General features: G+C 38.4%; 5 protein-coding genes and 1 pseudogene across 5 annotated transcripts; 2 read left to right on the top strand and 4 right to left on the bottom strand.

The window, feature by feature from the left end:
• The first annotated feature begins 1,882 nt into the window (after positions 1 to 1,882).
• On the top strand, positions 1,883 to 5,475 carry LOC104717203 (uncharacterized). Its single transcript, XM_010434743.3, has 5 exons — positions 1,883 to 2,619; positions 2,746 to 2,849; positions 2,964 to 3,140; positions 3,225 to 5,116; positions 5,206 to 5,475. Exons 1-5 carry the CDS (start codon positions 2,462 to 2,464, stop codon positions 5,359 to 5,361), a joined length of 2,487 nt encoding a protein of 828 aa, XP_010433045.2. The 5' UTR covers positions 1,883 to 2,461; the 3' UTR covers positions 5,362 to 5,475.
• Positions 5,476 to 5,590: 115 nt separating this feature from the next.
• LOC104717201 (uncharacterized) lies at positions 5,591 to 7,545 on the bottom strand. The gene is made up of 5 exons (XM_010434742.3): positions 7,267 to 7,545; positions 6,808 to 7,031; positions 6,371 to 6,607; positions 6,026 to 6,177; positions 5,591 to 5,929 (listed from the first exon to the last, which is right to left on the bottom strand). The coding sequence occupies exons 1-5, from the start codon at positions 7,363 to 7,365 to the stop codon at positions 5,766 to 5,768; spliced, it is 876 nt and encodes a 291-aa protein (XP_010433044.1). The 5' UTR covers positions 7,366 to 7,545; the 3' UTR covers positions 5,591 to 5,765.
• Positions 7,546 to 7,982: 437 nt separating this feature from the next.
• LOC104720064 (putative F-box protein At4g29970 pseudogene) lies at positions 7,983 to 9,345 on the bottom strand (annotated as a pseudogene).
• A 484-nt stretch (positions 9,346 to 9,829) lies between these two features.
• Positions 9,830 to 10,539, bottom strand: LOC104720063 (uncharacterized). The gene has a single exon (XM_010438034.2). It carries the CDS (start codon positions 10,512 to 10,514, stop codon positions 9,999 to 10,001), a length of 516 nt encoding a protein of 171 aa, XP_010436336.1. The 5' UTR covers positions 10,515 to 10,539; the 3' UTR covers positions 9,830 to 9,998.
• A 993-nt stretch (positions 10,540 to 11,532) lies between these two features.
• On the top strand, positions 11,533 to 13,799 carry LOC147935805 (putative F-box/kelch-repeat protein At3g24610). The gene is made up of 3 exons (XM_087468932.1): positions 11,533 to 12,903; positions 12,997 to 13,492; positions 13,581 to 13,799. Exons 1-2 carry the CDS (start codon positions 12,355 to 12,357, stop codon positions 13,039 to 13,041), a joined length of 594 nt encoding a protein of 197 aa, XP_087325058.1. The 5' UTR covers positions 11,533 to 12,354; the 3' UTR covers positions 13,042 to 13,492; positions 13,581 to 13,799.
• Positions 13,800 to 13,810: 11 nt separating this feature from the next.
• LOC104717200 (folate synthesis bifunctional protein, mitochondrial) lies at positions 13,811 to 16,197 on the bottom strand. Its single transcript, XM_010434741.3, has 2 exons — positions 15,668 to 16,197; positions 13,811 to 15,452 (listed from the first exon to the last, which is right to left on the bottom strand). Exons 1-2 carry the CDS (start codon positions 15,849 to 15,851, stop codon positions 13,987 to 13,989), a joined length of 1,650 nt encoding a protein of 549 aa, XP_010433043.1. The 5' UTR covers positions 15,852 to 16,197; the 3' UTR covers positions 13,811 to 13,986.
• Positions 16,198 to 16,227: the final 30 nt, after the last annotated feature.

The following is a 16,227-nucleotide window of genomic DNA, read 5'->3' as shown; positions in this document are numbered from 1 at the left end:
ACCTTATCTTAAATTTAAACTGTGGACTATATATTTCCTTTGGAATTTTTGTGAAGAAGAAACATGAAAATAAAAGGTTATAGGAGTTTTGGATTATATCTAAAATTTTAGATAAACATGTTATTGGCGGTGAAAGACTGAAAGTGATGTTGTGTTATACTGTTCTTTTTGTCCATCGGAAAAAATGGAGGTGATGCAGAGAAATCCACGTGGAAGATTCTATGTGGCGTAGAAGATTAGGAACGACGTTGAAAACAATAAAATATTAATTTAGAAATAATATAGTTGTACAATACAATACTTATATACAATTTACAATTGGAAAAAAACAATTTGAGGACCGACTCTTACCAACAACTATTTGGCTCTTTTTGGATGCATCTTAATACACCAATCATCAATCTCTTCATGCACTGCTGCCTGAAGATAATATGACTTTTGGCGTCCACGAAAAAGGTGTTATTCTCCCAAAATAATTTCTGTAAAGGAGAATTAACAGAAATTAATAAATATTATTTTGGTGCTTGGTCGTGTTTTATCGTTTTCTACAAGTAAAACGTAGTATATTGATAAAGACTACTACTTTAAAAGGTCCACACATAGATAATAGATTCAGTCATCGGGTCGAGTTTCATATATACACTCATGTTGGGGAATGTTTTTGAAGTTTTAAAAGAACATTTAAGGTAAAATGCGATTCATATAGGATTAATTTAGAGACTGATATCACGACATACAGTAGATTATTTTGTTTTCATCAGGCAGTTACGTGCAAATTGATCCGCCTAACCCACCTAAAACTTCGAAAAATCATTGTCTACTATACATGTTAAACGTTAACCAGTTCTTGTCGAATCAGTCTCTCTTATATAGAACTAGACAATATAGTCGTTGTGTCATTAATGTCATCCATATTCAAAATATGATATTAATGTATGTACTTATTGACAGCCAAAATAAGGAAAACAAATAACAACCCTCTAGAGTAGAAGAATATGTAGTACAATCCGTTGTTTAAAATTAGGTCACGTGAATTTACGTGAATACAAATAGTTAGTATTCCACACTTTACTAGTCACGTATATATAATTCTATCTACATTGACACGTAATGGAGACGTGTCGTAAAGGCTTACTTGGCTATGACTTTTGGCAACTTGCAATGATACTCGTGGTTAATGCCGCCACATCTGAAATTCTTGGGAAAATTCTACGAATATACCTTTTCATACCCATATTTTACATTTCTCACACAATTTAATCAGAATCAGAAAATTACAAAATTTTAAGCATCTATAATATTTGTAAGTAAGACCATGCAAATCAATCTTTTTTTTTTGTTTTTCGTATCCGTCAATTGAAATCAATCCATTGACATAGACAAACGTCAAGATTATCTATGGGCTACTCATTGTTGGAACAGTTGCCGCAATTGTATAACTAATTTTGCTTAGATTAGGATATCGATGAGCAAGATCAACATATTCATAATATAAGCTACTTTGGTAATGGCAACACAATTCGCATAGTATCTTTACAAAATATGATGGTCATATAGAATCGTTATGGTTCTCTTCTTGTGATCGATCCAAAACCGTTTAGATTTTATAGTCGGGAAAAAATCTTTAAGAACAAAATCATATTACTGTCCAAAATTATATTGGGAAAAAAGTGATTAAAAGTCGAGTGATCGTTGGGTAAAAAAGCATAGTCATATATAGAAAGAATGAACATATTCAAAGGAGTATAACAATAATTGAAAAAGCGTATTACGTGGTAAATCAAACGGTAATAGTAAATAATAATTAATACTCTTTGATCTTTCAATCAACAGTCATTTTTATCGTATAAGGAAAGAAATACTATAATAAAAATAAGTCAAGTCAATAAAATATATATATATATATATATATATATATAAGAAAAAAACAGCAACAAGAAAAAAAAAAAAAAAAAAAGGTAATGTATATTTGAGCTGGTGCTGCTTCATCATCATCATCGTCTTCACCACTTTGCTCCGACAGGTCACCTTTTAGTTTTTTTTTGCTTTTCTCACGAAACAAAACAAACTTCCTATTTTCTTCTTTCTTCTTCTTCTTCCTCTGTGAAAATAAAATAAAAAAAAAACACATCTTTAATCTCTTCCTCTTGGATTCGGAGAGAGAGAGAGAGAGAGAGAACAAAAAGAAAAAAAAAATAGAAGAAGAGAATTGATTCTCTCTCTCTCCTATTTTATTGTGTTCCGATCTGATCGGACTATTTTACATTCTTTTATCATTATAATTTTTTTCCGATTCTTACAGTTCTCTGGTGTCAACGGAGAAAATTCCCCGGTGGTGGCAGCTTAAAGTTTTGATTTTTATCCTTCATTTGATTTTTTTTTTTTTTTGTTTCACGAAGAAGAAGAATATTTCTCTTCTTCGTTGATTCCAATTTTGTGATACAAAGAGATAAGAAAGCTTATGGTTCCATCAGAGATTGAAACTCTGGGAGATGAATCTGATCATCGTTTCGCCAATCTAAGAGGCGTGCGTTGGCGCCTCAATCTCGGTGTTCTTCCCTTTCATTCTTCTTCTTCCATAGATGACCTTCGCAAAGCTACCGCCGAATCTCGCAGACGGTATATATATATAGATAACCCCATTGCATTGTGTTGCCAAAGTTTCCTAATTTGGAGATTTAAGGAGCTTATTCTTCTGGGTTTATCAAGGGATCTCTCTAATGGCTTCTTGTTGTGTCTATGTAGATATGCTGCTTTAAGGAGACGGCTCTTGATTGATCCACATTTGTCTAAACATGTTAGGAATTCCCCTGATCTCTCTATCGACAACCCCTTATCTCAAAACCCAGGTATATAAATTAAATAAGCTTTGGTTAGAATAAGCCCCTTTTGGATATTAATACATTCTTGTCTTTAGAGTTCTTTCTTGCTGAGATTCTTTGGTGTCCATTTGTAATGGGCAGACAGTACATGGAGTCGGTTCTTTCGTAACGCGGAGCTAGAGAAAACTTTGGATCAAGATTTATCTAGGTTATATCCAGAGCACTGGACCTACTTTCAAGCTCCTGGATGTCAAGGAATGCTAAGACGTATTCTACTCTTGTGGTGCCTTAAACATCCCGAGTACGGTTATCGACAAGGTAAATATACAAACATATTGACAATAGTGTGGTTTTTGCAAATGTATAATCTTCTGACATTTGTTCATTGGTTTAATTTTCAAGGAATGCATGAGCTTTTGGCGCCACTGCTTTATGTACTTCATGTTGATGTAGATCGTCTCTCTGAAGTGCGTAAAAGTTATGAAGATCATTTCACAGACAGATTCGATGGTTTGTCTTTCGAAGAAAGAGATGTTACTTACAACTTCGATTTCAAAAAGTTTCTGGAAGATTTCACGGATGATGAGATTGGTGGTATTCAAGGAAGCTCAAAGAAAATAAAGAGTCTAGATGAGCTCGATCCAGAGATCCAGTCCATTGTGAGGTTAAGTGATGCTTATGGAGCCGAAGGTGAACTCGGGATTGTCTTGTCTGAGAAATTCATGGAGCACGATGCTTACTGCATGTTTGATGCTCTTATGAATGGAGCTCATGGTTGTGTTGCTATGGCTGGATTTTTCGCTTACTCTCCAGCTACCGGATCACACACGGGTCTACCTCCTGTTCTTGAAGCTTGCACTGCGTTTTACCATCTTTTGTCGTTCGTTGATTCGTCTCTCCATAGCCATTTGGTTGAACTCGGAGTTGAACCTCAGTACTTTGGGCTTCGTTGGTTACGGGTTTTGTTTGGAAGAGAGTTTTTGCTTCAGGATCTATTGATAGTGTGGGATGAGATATTCTCAGCAGATAATACAACGAGAACAGATGAAGATAACAATACAAACCAGAGCTACAAGATCTTTGATTCTCCTCGGGGAGCTCTAATCTCAGGGATGGCTGTTTCAATGATATTATGTTTAAGATCATCACTGCTAGCTACTGAAAACGCAGCTTCTTGTCTCCAGAGACTATTGAATTTCCCAGGGAAGATTGATGTGAGGAAGATTATAGAGAAAGCTAAGTCATTACAAACTTTGGCTTTGGATGATGATGTACGATCATCAGCTCTATCTATAAACGATGGTTTTGATCAGAGCATAAGTCCTGCAGTACCTGCTCGAACTAATAGCTTTCCTTCGGGATCCACTTCTCCTAAATCTCCACTGATAATTGCACCACAAAGTTATTGGGAGGAGAAATGGAGAGTTCTACATCAAGCTGCGGAGGAAGAGAAACAGAGTCCTTCAGTACAGAAGAAAAAGCCTTGGTTCAGGGTGAAAAGACTTTTCAGAACAGAGTCTGAGCCAACTCATAATGCCAAGTCATCAAATGGGAAAGGTGAAGTCAAGGTATCATCAGTCGCGCGTAACTTGCTTGAAGATTTTAATCGGCAGCTCGTTTCTGAACCTGAGGAAGCTAATCCTATAGATGTTGTGAACAATGAAGATAGCTCAATTCGAGAAACGGATGAAATAAACACGGATTTCGAAACTGCTGGTGAAGAGAGTATAGCAGTAGAAGAGAATTCATCTGATGTTTCCTCAGATCCAAACAGTCCTCTTAGAGACTCAAACTACATTGAGAATGATTCGTATAGCAGTAACGAGTCAGATTTGTTTCCTAATGAAACAGTTAAAGATCAAGAAATAAGGGTAGTAGATTCGCCTCTTTCCATTTCTTCTCAACCGAGCATGGAGTTTCCAGTAACTCAGTCTAAAGATCAAGAAACAGACGTAGTAGATTCGCCTCTTCCCGTTTCTTCTGAACCGAGAATTGAGTTTCCAGTAACTCAGTCTCATGAAGAAGAGGACTCTGCAGATAAATCTGTGGCCATTATGAAGGAACGTAGTAAGGTTTTACCGGGAAAATTCCAGTGGTTTTGGAAGTTTGGACGCAATCTCACTGCTGAGGAGACCAGATCTAATAGTGGTGAAAGTAGTAAGAGCAATTTGGTTGGTTCTTCCGAGTCACATTCTCTTCCACAGGCCTCATCATCGAGCAGCAAAGGAGACACAGACCAGAAGGTGATGAATACTCTGAAGAACCTTGGCAACTCCATGCTTGAACATATTCAGGTAGTTCACTCTCATTCTCTTTCTCTAGCTCTTTCATCTATGCTGAAAGTAGTCAAACGTCTGATGATTTTTTATTATATATGTTTCAGGTGATCGAGTCGGTTTTCCAGCAAGAACGAGGTCAGGTTCAGGCAGGATTAATAGAGAACTTATCTAAGACCAATTTGGTTGAAAAAGGACAAATCACAGCTATGACTGCTCTCAAGGAGCTTCGGAAAATCAGTAATCTTTTGTTGGAAATGTGATGGACCCTTTGATTCTTCTTGTTCGGCTCTCTGTGTATATATACAGTCTACTCTTTTTTTGTAAAGTATTGTTATTTAGAGCACGAAATATAAATAAAGGAATCATTTTTCTTATCAGCGTATTCTTGAACTCTGCAGACTTTGCTGTCGAGAAAACAAAAGTTTTGGTTTTATATGGTGATGCATATGATGTTATCAATAAAGATGCATAACTTCTGAGTTCCTGTTCTTTGAACAATAGAGGCATAAATAAGCATTAAAAATGCTGCTCACATACATTAGTTTTGAAGTCTTAAGGTAAAATTTTCTAGTACTTACACATGTGATCGAGAAGACTAAAGTAGAACACAACATTTCCTTTCCCGAGTTGAAGAAGATGGAGAGTATGCAGAAAAAAACAGAGTCTAATCTATGTTGTGAAAACCAGGGAGTAGTGAAGTTATGAAGCCAAAAACTATCATTTGAATCTCTTTCACTATTCCCCACCATTGATTCCCTTGGTTCCCTGCATCGACGTTTTCATTTTCATTTGCTCGGTTCCCGTTATCAGCTTGATTCTCTTGTCCCTCTGCACAAGAAAATAGAAACAAATTGCTTCGGCATAAGTTGTTTTTGTGATGGCTTCAGTAAATACCATGGGAGAGAGATTTAGCGAGTAATATACCTGGAACTGCATCTTCATTTAGTGGCACTGCAGCTGCGGGATCATTATCAGCTCTTGCAGCAGGTCTATGAGGTCGAGGTGGTGGTACTGCTGCTCTATGCATGCCTTGTGAAAGCCATCGCACAAATGGTGCAAGAGCTCCAGTTTGGTATCTATTAAATTTCGTAACAGCAGACAGAGAGGTAAATTACCTTTTCTTTAGTCAACAAATTCCCAAAAAGAAGGTTCTCAATACTTTTGTCTCTAAGACAGGTCCATTTAACATATTTCAGCACAGATTTGTTGTCATTCTCAAGCTTCATAGACCTTTAAAGAGCGAAAGTAAACCAGATTCTCGAGACTTACAAGTAAATTATGGTAGCGAAAATCACAAGAACAGCAAGCCTTTGTCTTGATCCATCTTGGTTGAACAAAAAGATGACAGCAGCAAGCTTGAGAATGAGAAACAAGTCAAGCTGAAACGCAATCTGAAACCTCCTTTCGACAACGTGCCTCTGATGTGCAGGTTGCTGCTGTTGCTGGCCCTGCCCGGCTTGCGCTTGATTCTCACCCCCAGTCTCACCCTCATTACTTGGTCTAGTACTAAACAATAAACAAACAACCCATCAACCCCAAAGATTCAATATAAAGCCTAAACTTTTCTACACATTAACTCATCTTAAGCCAAAACCATCAGTAATTTGACCTAAAAAATGATTCTTCTAGCTATGAAGATGCAATGGCATGATCGAATATTGAAGCTACTCAATCAAAACCGTGGGAGATTGAAAAGAATTACTTACGTGGGAACATTGTAAGTGAGAGGGATAAGATAATTTGAAGGAAGACCAACGACATGTCCTCCAAATTGATGCACAGGAACCGCATAGACCCCAGCTCCACGGTTCATTTGTTCCTCATACTGACCAGGATTCAATCCGGGAACAAGACCCGGATAAAAAACCGGGTACATTGGAGGAGAATCACCATTGGGGTAAGCACGAAACCCAGAAGAAGACGCTGGATCCTGTGTAACAAAACACCCAGAAACCAAATCATGAAGTCAAATTCAAAAACCAAACGAACAAAAATTGTTTCTGTAAAAAATCGCAAACCCTTGAATGATCTAGAGAAAAAGGGGAAACTTTAAACTGTTCTATCACTCATCCAAAAATCAAAAGACATGGAAACATCAACGGAGACGATGAATCAAACTAGGCAAATCAAAACGATCGAAGTCGAAGAGAAGATAAGTCACAGACCTGAGTTTTGATCCCAGCAGCATCTTCTTCAGGTTTCTTGTCAGCAGAAGGTTGATGTAACGCTGGTGAAGAAGACACCTTTTCGGGTTCTTCCGCCATTTCTCAAAAGGATTAAACTTAACGCAGAAGCTCTCTTGCTCTGTTTTGAATCCGCGATATTGTTCGTTCGTTCGTTCGTTCTTCTCCTTCGTTTGATAATTTTTTCCCCGATTGGGAGAGGAGGTGAAAAATGCTCTGCTCCTTCGTCAGCTTATCCAATTAAATTTCGACACGTCAACCAATGCTTGTGACATTAATATTTATTTATTTAGTTTCGAATCTATGGTAAATTGCAAAAAACATCCTTGATTCTTTACAAAAATCGCAATTTTATACAAACTAATAAAATGGTGCTGAAAAACTGCTCCATCCAAAATTGAATAACTAAATCAAAGTAACATAATTAATTACCAAAGTAAATCAAATAAGAAATTCCTCTCTTCAAATATAATAAATCAAATAAGAAACCTGAAGCTTGTTCTAAAGCTCCACAAAAGAAACAAACTAAATATTACCTTTATCAAGTCATGAGCGTACAATGCCATTAAACAAAAGACAGAACGAATGTTTCAATTCTAGGACTAATCTCAGACAACTACTATCCAAGATCTTACATAAGGCTTGAACAAAAAAAAAAGAAGGAGATAAAGTTAAATGCAAAGCCAAAAAAAAGAAAACTAGTAGCACACCGGTGGTAGAAACATTGGACTCTCTACATGATCCAAAAAGACTTTAGCACGATGGTCATTCCCAAGTCCTTCAATCACAACTTTTCTGGCATGGTTTACCTTGAGATCGTAACAAATAAAAGAGAACGGTTTAGGGTTCTTTTAATAAAACGGTACAAATATAAGCTCGCCGGTACGGAGTGCACCTCGGAACGTAAACCATTCATCATCCCCAACTAAGTTTGTCCAAGAAGGAACCAATAGAGAACATTTTGACCATTCTTGGTTACTGAAATCCTTGAGAACCCACAGGTCAAGTGTACCTCTACTACATATGTGATCCGTTAAAGCTATCTTTCCACCGTAGTTCACCAGAATACTAGAACGTCTATCAGGTAACTCAATAACATTAAAGTCTTCAGACATCAGATTGAAGCTTATTAGAGAATAGAATCGTATACCGACCTTAGCTAAATAATACAGAACCCCATTTATGCATATTCCTTTACTTACAAAGGAAGAACCACCTAGACGATGGCCATTCTCCATTCTTGTTTAGCTACTAGAGTGAGAACTTGATGCTCCTCCGTCTCAATATTTTTTAAGAATCTATCTCTGAAAAGAACAAGTCGATTTGTCATGCACAACACTTTGTAGAGATCGTTAACTGGATCATATCCAAAAAAAAGATGATACGAATCTTTCATAGTTTTGACTCTGGGCAAAGTGACGAACTGACCAGTGCTAGAATTTCCAATCAACACTTTAGTACCATTAAAACAGCATATCAAGCCGCGGACCGGTGGAGAAAAGCCATACCGTGAATCGGGTTTCGGAGTAAGAGTTACCCTATCCCTATGATGATGATCATCAGAAGACAACAGATCCTCCAGGGATCGGGAGACAAAGAAGTGCATGTCGAGACGGTTGACTGCGAAAAGAAGACGAGGCCGAGTAATAGATCGAGTCAGGTACAACTCGGTGAAATCTTTGTCGCGGATGATAGATGACCAGTATCTAGAAACGAAGCTGAGTTTGACTATGGATTTGGCCGGCGATTTTAGGAGAATCTCTAGTATCAGTTCCGGAGGAATATTCGAAAACAGATCGATTTCTTCGCTTTCGTCTCGTTTCTTAGACCTAGTAAGACATTGTCGATTTTTCTTCCTCATCTTATCCATGGCGAGTTTCGGTGTTTGCTCCCTGTTTTTTTTCTTTTTTTCTTTTTTTACTCTTGGTTTGGTTAAACCCTAATCGCCCTTGTACTTTTTTTGCAAAGTCGAAACCCTAATAACAAGAATAAACATAAAAAGTTTTGCCGGATTAATAGTCGGATACAATACTATTTACTACAAGACAAAGCTGAAGCTGAGGTTTGGATTGTAGAACCAGAGGAAGTTGAGTTTGAGCAATTTGTTCTCGCCTTCAAGAGTTGTTTATGGAGCGGCCAAAAACATTTGGGTTATAAATAATGAAAGGTACAATTTTATACACGTGAAATTTTATACTAGTGGAGAATATTGTAAAAATTTTGGTTTTTTGGCCTACCTCAAAGTCCTTGTGCCACAAGATTCCTCTGTTATTCCTTTTTCTATAACTCGGATTTTCCTTTATCTTTTTTGATTAATCAATGTAGGGTATTACTTCCATATATGCGGTTTCTTTGTTTATGTTCTACTTAATAATAAATGTTCTAATCATTAATAACAGAAAATTATAAAAGAAGAAAACGTCAACAACAAAGTAACAAACCCTTTAATTTTTTTTTACTTTTGTTTTTTTTAAGAAAAACACCAATTTTATTTATGGGCCTCATCCCTTAACGGGCTTAAGGCCTGTAAACTAAACGGCTACAGTTACAAAAACGTAAAAAAAAACAAATTCCGATGAACGGAAACAGATTACAAGGTTGAAGCCGGGCGGTTAAGCGGAGGCAAAGAGTCAAACCCGTTAATTTTAAACCAATTTAAAGTAGTAAATAAACTATAGAAAAGAAACAAAGTGGAGAAGCGAATTAGAAAGTGTCTATGAAACGCCGTCGCCACCACCATAACGAGAGAAGTTAAACGGAGAAGCCATTCGATGGATAACTATGGAAGGAGAGACGAAAAGATCTGGCTCGGAGATGAGAACGCCATCGAGTGTAAAACCGGAAGCTGAATTGTTGGTAACTACGATAGAGTGTCCAAAGAGAAGCGTAGGGATGCGAGAGAAAGGATTCATGAGACTTATGACGGAGAAGTCAAGCCATTGTGGAACGATGTGGTAAGAAGCTACGAGTGGTGACGTGGCGTTGATACCTTCGACGGATGTTTTAGGGAGGAAGAGAGTGGAAGTGAGGACTGGACCGTTTATCTCGTCGTTGGTGTTGAGGAACGCTCCGCTCCAATCTTCGAAAGAGCCGCTTGAGATCATTGCGTCTATAATTTTTGTTGCGATTTGGTTTTGCTCCGGCGTGAGAGTGGGAAGTGAAGTGGAGTATGTAGTGGTGATGATGGTGATGATCATAATGATGAGAACGAGGTGTTTGGTGGTTTCCATGGAAGAATAATAAGAGAACCCTCAAAATTTCTTAAGTCAAGAAAAAGAAGTGGAATGAAAAATATTTTTTGTAGTGTCGGATAGTAATGTATAAATAAGAGGATAGTTAATAATGTGGGAGAAGTAGTTGAATCATGTAAAATTAGGTGAATCCTTTGTTCACTTCTCCTTATTTTAGCCAATAAGAATATGACATGTCATAATACATTTAAGAATTTATTCATTCATTTCTTTATAAAATAAGGAAACAAAATCTGTATACATTATTATAAAATTAAAAACTTAAATCGCTTATTTATAAATTCAAACCGATATATAATTTCATTCTAATTGTAAAATCTAAACCCTAACCATCTCATTTGTAAACCCAAACCGACATATAATTTCATTCTAATTGTAAAGTCTAAACTCTAACCATCTCATTTGTAAACCCAAACCGACATATAATTTCGTTCTGATTATAAAATCTAAACCCTAACCCAAACCGATACATCATTTCATTCTAATTGTAAAATCTAAACCAAGCCAATATTTAACTTTCCTTCAAAAAAAAATATACAGAATTTGTTTCCTTAATCTGTTTTGCTTTTTAATTTAGTTTTGATTTTTTTTTAAAATAAAATAATGTATAGAAAATTCTGATTGGTTGAAAAGGAAGAAGTGAACAACAAGGTTCACCCTAGGAATGAACCTAAGTATTTTTCAAATTAGTTTCGTACTTAGTGGTGGTTGGACGGTGCAAAAAACATAGAGTGATGCATGAGTGATTATGATTTTTCTACAAATTGAGATTTTTACAAAATATAGCAATAAGATAGATATATATGAATATGATGATAATACTAGCATACAAAATACAAAAAGATAATACTTAATAAATTTGGAGAATTATGTTTCACGAAATCCATATCGTGGTGGGAATTGTAAAAAAGAATCACGAAGAGAGTCGGTCTAGGATCTGAAAAACAGTTACAGTATAAAAGAGCTTCTTGTCTTATGTAAACCTTTCTTGTTTAACACGAGAAACAAAAAAAAAAAAACAAACACAAAAAAATCTCAATCCCCACAATTCATCGAGAAGGAGAAGACAAACCAAGAAACAGCCGCTGAAATCTGAATTAAGGAGATCAATCAATCAACCAGAAAAGTGTTCCTTGTGAAATTTCTGTAAGGAGAGGATGTCCAGTTAGGCCGGTCGGCCGCACATTAATAAAAGGCAGAAGAAGGAGAAGGAGCCGTCTCTGTCTCTGTCTAGGTTATCGTTGGTATCACACGATGTTGCTCTGAACTGCTTGTCCCGCCTCTCGAGATTTGACAGAGCGGTCTTGTCTGTGACCTCCAAAAGCCTCCGCTCTCTCGTGGTTTCGCCTGATCTCTTTAGGAGAGGATGTCCAGTTAAGCATACCTCCTTACACAACTCCACGCTGGTTCATCCTTCGCCGTACTCGTGGAGATGAAGACGCCAACAAGTCTGTGAATCGTAGGCTAAGACCAATCCCATCCTACCCTTATCAGCCTCCGGAATCATCCTCTTTCGTGGTGTTAGGTTATGGGATCTATGTGATCGGTGGAATCATACACGGAAACCCCACTTCTGATGTCTTGCTCCTTGATTGTCTCTCTCACTCGTGGCGCCCCATCCGGTCCATGAGAGTAGCTCGCGCTTCCGCAGCGGCGAACGTGGTAGACGGTAAGATTTACGTTCGGAGGCTGCCAAGAGGTTGAATCCTCCAACTGGGCAGAGGTTTTTGATCCAAAGACACAAACTTGGGACACCTTGCCGTTACCTGAGGATCCGGAGATACGCAGGAACACAAGTAGGATCGACAAAAGTGTGGTGATGGAAGACAAAGTTTATGCGGTGGACGAGGATGATCAAACCATCTTTTACCTGCCGCGTGAAGGTATATGGAGAAGAGGTAATCGGGATTCTAAGCGGGGAAACAGAAGGGACTGGTGTGCCGTAGGGGGGCTCTTGTACTGTACTGGTACTTGCGGGAGTTTAATGTGGTGTGAGCCAGATGAGTTGGATTGGAAGAAGGTAATGGGTTTGGATGTTTATCACTGGTGTAAATTTGGTTTAAATGGCAAATTGTGTGTTGAGAACGTTAATACCGCGTGGAAGCTTTACTGGACCGATTTTGGTTTCAGCAGAGTTACCAGCAACTCTCGTGGGAACATTGTGGTCTTCTGGAAGGTGTATCTCCCTAGAATCGAGGAGAAGAGATATCCTAGTCGTCATCACAAGTTTCTTATCACTGGTACTAAGAGGTTGGAGCTTTGGTGCGCTGAGATTTCCTTAAAGAGAAACCCTGAAGGCGAGGTTTGGGGGACAATTGAGTGGGCCGATCTTGTCTCCAAACTTGATCCTCACTCATACAACGTTAAGGTTTTGTGTTCTGTTTCTCTCAATATCTGAAACTTATATGCTTCCAAGTTTCTTATACCATCTCATCTCATTGCATGTATAATTTCTTTTCAGGTGTTCTTTTGGTCCATCTTCTCATTGCATGTATATCTTAATTAGGATTTCACATTTACTGACCCAAACTTCTCAATAAAATCCAACAACCAACGCTACAAGAAGCTTCAGTTCAATCTACCAATCGACTCTGGCTCAGCTTTGGTGCATGGTACGCTTTTTTGTTTTTCTAGTTTTTTTTGCTTGTTAATGGGATTTTTTATCTCTATTTTTTCAGTAATCTGAAACTGAATCTGCTGGGATCATACATAACTCAACAAAACCAGGATTTGCGGGCTATTTGATTCCTTCCTTTATAAAGATGTCCACAATGGAATCGAGCCTACAACAGCAACACTAAACATGTTCAGCTGGTAATGGCTTAATGTTATAAAAGGAAATGGTGTTTAACAGTTGATTCGCTCTCTTCTATCGAGCCTCTTACATAAACCGAGATAATACCATGTTCCTTCTGGCAGTTTTCCCAATTTTTTTCCCATTGAGGAAGCCTGTGGAGGTAAAAAAGAAGTTGAAACCATAAAGATTCCACACTAATATTTCTCTGTCTAAAGAACTATTATTGATCCTTTGATATCTGGATTCAGGTTTGGTATGAATGGTCGGTCTCTTAACCTACTATATCTCCGATGCAAAGCCCTTGGGATTAGAGTGACTTTGACTGATGATGAAGAAGTTGTGTAATCTTATTGTGCTGTATTTTTATGTCACGAGGAAGACCAAAGTTTAGGAGTAAATCAAATATCTTTTGACCTTATTAATGTTGGATTTTTCATTGCACTTCTAATACCAAGCTATCTCTAAAATACACACGCCATTTTGCAAGTTTATTTCATCAATCACCCATCATCATACAGAAGATCTGCTCTATTCACCAGCCACACAAGATCAAAGCAGAAACATTGCCTCATTCGGCATTATATTCTTAACTAGCAAACTGCTGAATAAACCTGGAACATAACCTTAAATTAGGCTTATGGTTATATCCGCCAATCATCCTTTTGACCTTCTTCTTCTCAACATTGCGTCGCATACTTTTGCTGCGTCTGCGTTATGTCTAACATTATGAACTCTAATGATATTGGCACCTCCTAAAAGGCCTGCAGTAACAGTTGCAACAGTAGCAGCATCTCTGTCAGTGGCCTCAGGACGCGCACAAATATCTCCCAAAAATCTCTTCCTTGAAGGTCCTATGAGTATAGGCGCATGAGACACTGCTATACTTCTCTTAGCCATCTCTTCTCGGATTTTTGGCAGATCCAAAATAATATCTAGATTATGATCTACACTCTTGGAGAAGCCAAGCCCTGGATCAATCATAACCCTCCAAGCAGGAATCCCAGAGAGTTCTGCATCTCTTACTCTCAAGTAGAGTTCAGAAGCAACATCCTTGCAGACATCATTGTACTGCAAATTCTCTTTGTTCTGCATAGTACATGGATCTCCTCTCATGTGCATGGCCATATAAGGAACCCCAGATTCTGCAACAACCTTATGCATATTCGGGTCTAAGCTTCCTGCAGATACATCATTTAGAATGTCAGCTCCGTTGCTTATTGCTTCTGAAGCAACCTCGGAGTTGAAAGTATCCACCGATATGAGCTTTTCCTCCATCTCTGGCATACCACGGACAGCCTCTAAAACTGGTAGTAGTCTATCTAACTCTTCTTGACTAGATATCCTCGAGGCGTTTGGTCTTGTAGACTGTGCTCCAATATCAACTATATCTGCACCCTCGGAGATCATAGAGCGAACACGAGAAACTGCAGAATCTATGGATTGAAAGTGGCCTCCATCACTAAAGCTGTCAGGGGTAATATTAAGTATACCCATCACATGAGTTTTGTTAGAAAAATCCCAAAGTTTATCTCCAATTGGTAAAACCCTTTGTATACCATCTTTTCCAATCTGTGACTCGCCACCTAGTCTCTCCCACGCTCGGAAAATTCCACCGGGATGTGAAGTGAGTGAATGCCAATGCGCAACAGTATCATTATCAACAGCTGATCCAAGCAAATCAACCAAAGGTGCCAACACAAATGACCTTTCCCAGAGTCTCTCATGGGGTATGATCAGTTTATCAGAACAGATTCTCATCTTCCCGTAGAACAATATGTCCAAGTCAAGTGGTCTTGGTCCATACCGTATACCATCCACACGTCCCATGTCTCTCTCAATTGTTTTGAGAACACTCAATAGCTCATGAGGTCCAAGCTTGGTGACACCTCTCACTGCAGCATTGAGAAACCTGGGTTGGTCAGTCACATGAACGGGAGCCGTCTCGTACAAACAACTGTGCCTCGTTACACAAATGCCACCACGCTTCATCAATCTCAAAGCCTCTCTGAAGTTACTCATCCGGTTTCCAATGTTACTTCCCAAAGCAATCACAACTTCATGCTCCGTAGATTGAACTTCCACAGTTGTTGCCGAAGTTGAGAAAGCTGAGTTACATAACGCTGCGATAACAAAGTAACAAATCACACATCTTTTAGAAACTTTTCTAAATGGCAAACCCAAATCAGCAGAGGAATCAAATAATTGAGTCTTTCACATGCTTCCAACGTTCAAGAAGTAGCTGAGACTTTGATTCCCGAAGCAATCAGAACAAAAAATTCAAACTTTTTATGGACAATGAAGGGAAGAGGAAGCTGAATAGCTCAATTACAGATACCTGGAGGAGTGAGTAAAGGTGAGCCAAACGGAGACACGAGGGAGTAAGATTTCGACGAGTAGTATAGGTGGAAGCAGACGCGACTCGGAGCCACAGCCACGATCACCGCCGGAGGCGGTTCTGAGAAGCGACGGAGAAGGGATCTTCCGGTGTGGAACAAGGTTTGTGACAGCAAACGAGCCATTATTGGAGAGAGAAAGTAAAGAGAAAGGGAAAGATGCAATCTAATAATGATTGAGCTGAATCACTGAGGAAGAAGACGTTGACGAGTGAAACGAGTACCAACCGGGATCCGAAAATCTGACTCGGATTAGACCCGACCCGTATATCCAAATCCAATAACCGAAAACCAACTTAACAAAGAAGCGGTTATTGATCCGGTTTAGTCATTCCGAGCCAAATTAAAACACTACGGTACCGAATAAATCAAATTGAAACCAGTCCCCTCGAAGTGGAGATAAATCGATGAATCAAAGCAAAATCAAACCAAACCGGATTAGATAACCGAATCAGACCAACGATGATTTTTTGTTTGACATTTTTGCCCTTCTGTGTTGTTG

Source organism: Camelina sativa, chromosome 10, assembly GCF_030686135.1.
Source record: "Camelina sativa cultivar CO46 ecotype springtype chromosome 10, ASM3068613v1".
Taxonomy (NCBI): Eukaryota; Viridiplantae; Streptophyta; class Magnoliopsida; order Brassicales; family Brassicaceae; genus Camelina; species Camelina sativa.
This window is presented reverse-complemented; position numbering and strand designations above follow the sequence as displayed.

What these genes read in the sequence shown, in the direction of transcription:
- LOC104720063 (XM_010438034.2), bottom strand. Translation starts at nt 10,514, where the DNA reads ATGGAAACCACCAAACACCTCGTTCTCATCATTATGATCATCACCATC.
- LOC104717201 (XM_010434742.3), bottom strand. Translation starts at nt 7,365, where the DNA reads ATGGCGGAAGAACCCGAAAAGGTGTCTTCTTCACCAGCGTTACATCAA. An exon ending in TTCGCTACCATAATTTACTT is followed by an intron (nt 6,178 to 6,370) that starts GTAAGTCTCGAG and finishes GAAATTTAATAG; the next exon opens with ATACCAAACTGGAGCTCTTG. An exon ending in AAATGAAGATGCAGTTCCAG is followed by an intron (nt 5,930 to 6,025) that starts GTATATTACTCG and finishes TTTCTTGTGCAG; the next exon opens with AGGGACAAGAGAATCAAGCT.
- LOC104717200 (XM_010434741.3), bottom strand. Translation starts at nt 15,851, where the DNA reads ATGGCTCGTTTGCTGTCACAAACCTTGTTCCACACCGGAAGATCCCTT. An exon ending in ACCTTTACTCACTCCTCCAG is followed by an intron (nt 15,453 to 15,667) that starts GTATCTGTAATT and finishes TTGTTATCGCAG; the next exon opens with CGTTATGTAACTCAGCTTTC.
- LOC104717203 (XM_010434743.3), top strand. Translation starts at nt 2,462, where the DNA reads ATGGTTCCATCAGAGATTGAAACTCTGGGAGATGAATCTGATCATCGT. An exon ending in CCCCTTATCTCAAAACCCAG is followed by an intron (nt 2,850 to 2,963) that starts GTATATAAATTA and finishes TGTAATGGGCAG; the next exon opens with ACAGTACATGGAGTCGGTTC. An exon ending in CGAGTACGGTTATCGACAAG is followed by an intron (nt 3,141 to 3,224) that starts GTAAATATACAA and finishes TTAATTTTCAAG; the next exon opens with GAATGCATGAGCTTTTGGCG.
- LOC147935805 (XM_087468932.1), top strand. Translation starts at nt 12,355, where the DNA reads ATGGAAGACAAAGTTTATGCGGTGGACGAGGATGATCAAACCATCTTT. An exon ending in CTCACTCATACAACGTTAAG is followed by an intron (nt 12,904 to 12,996) that starts GTTTTGTGTTCT and finishes ATTTCTTTTCAG; the next exon opens with GTGTTCTTTTGGTCCATCTT.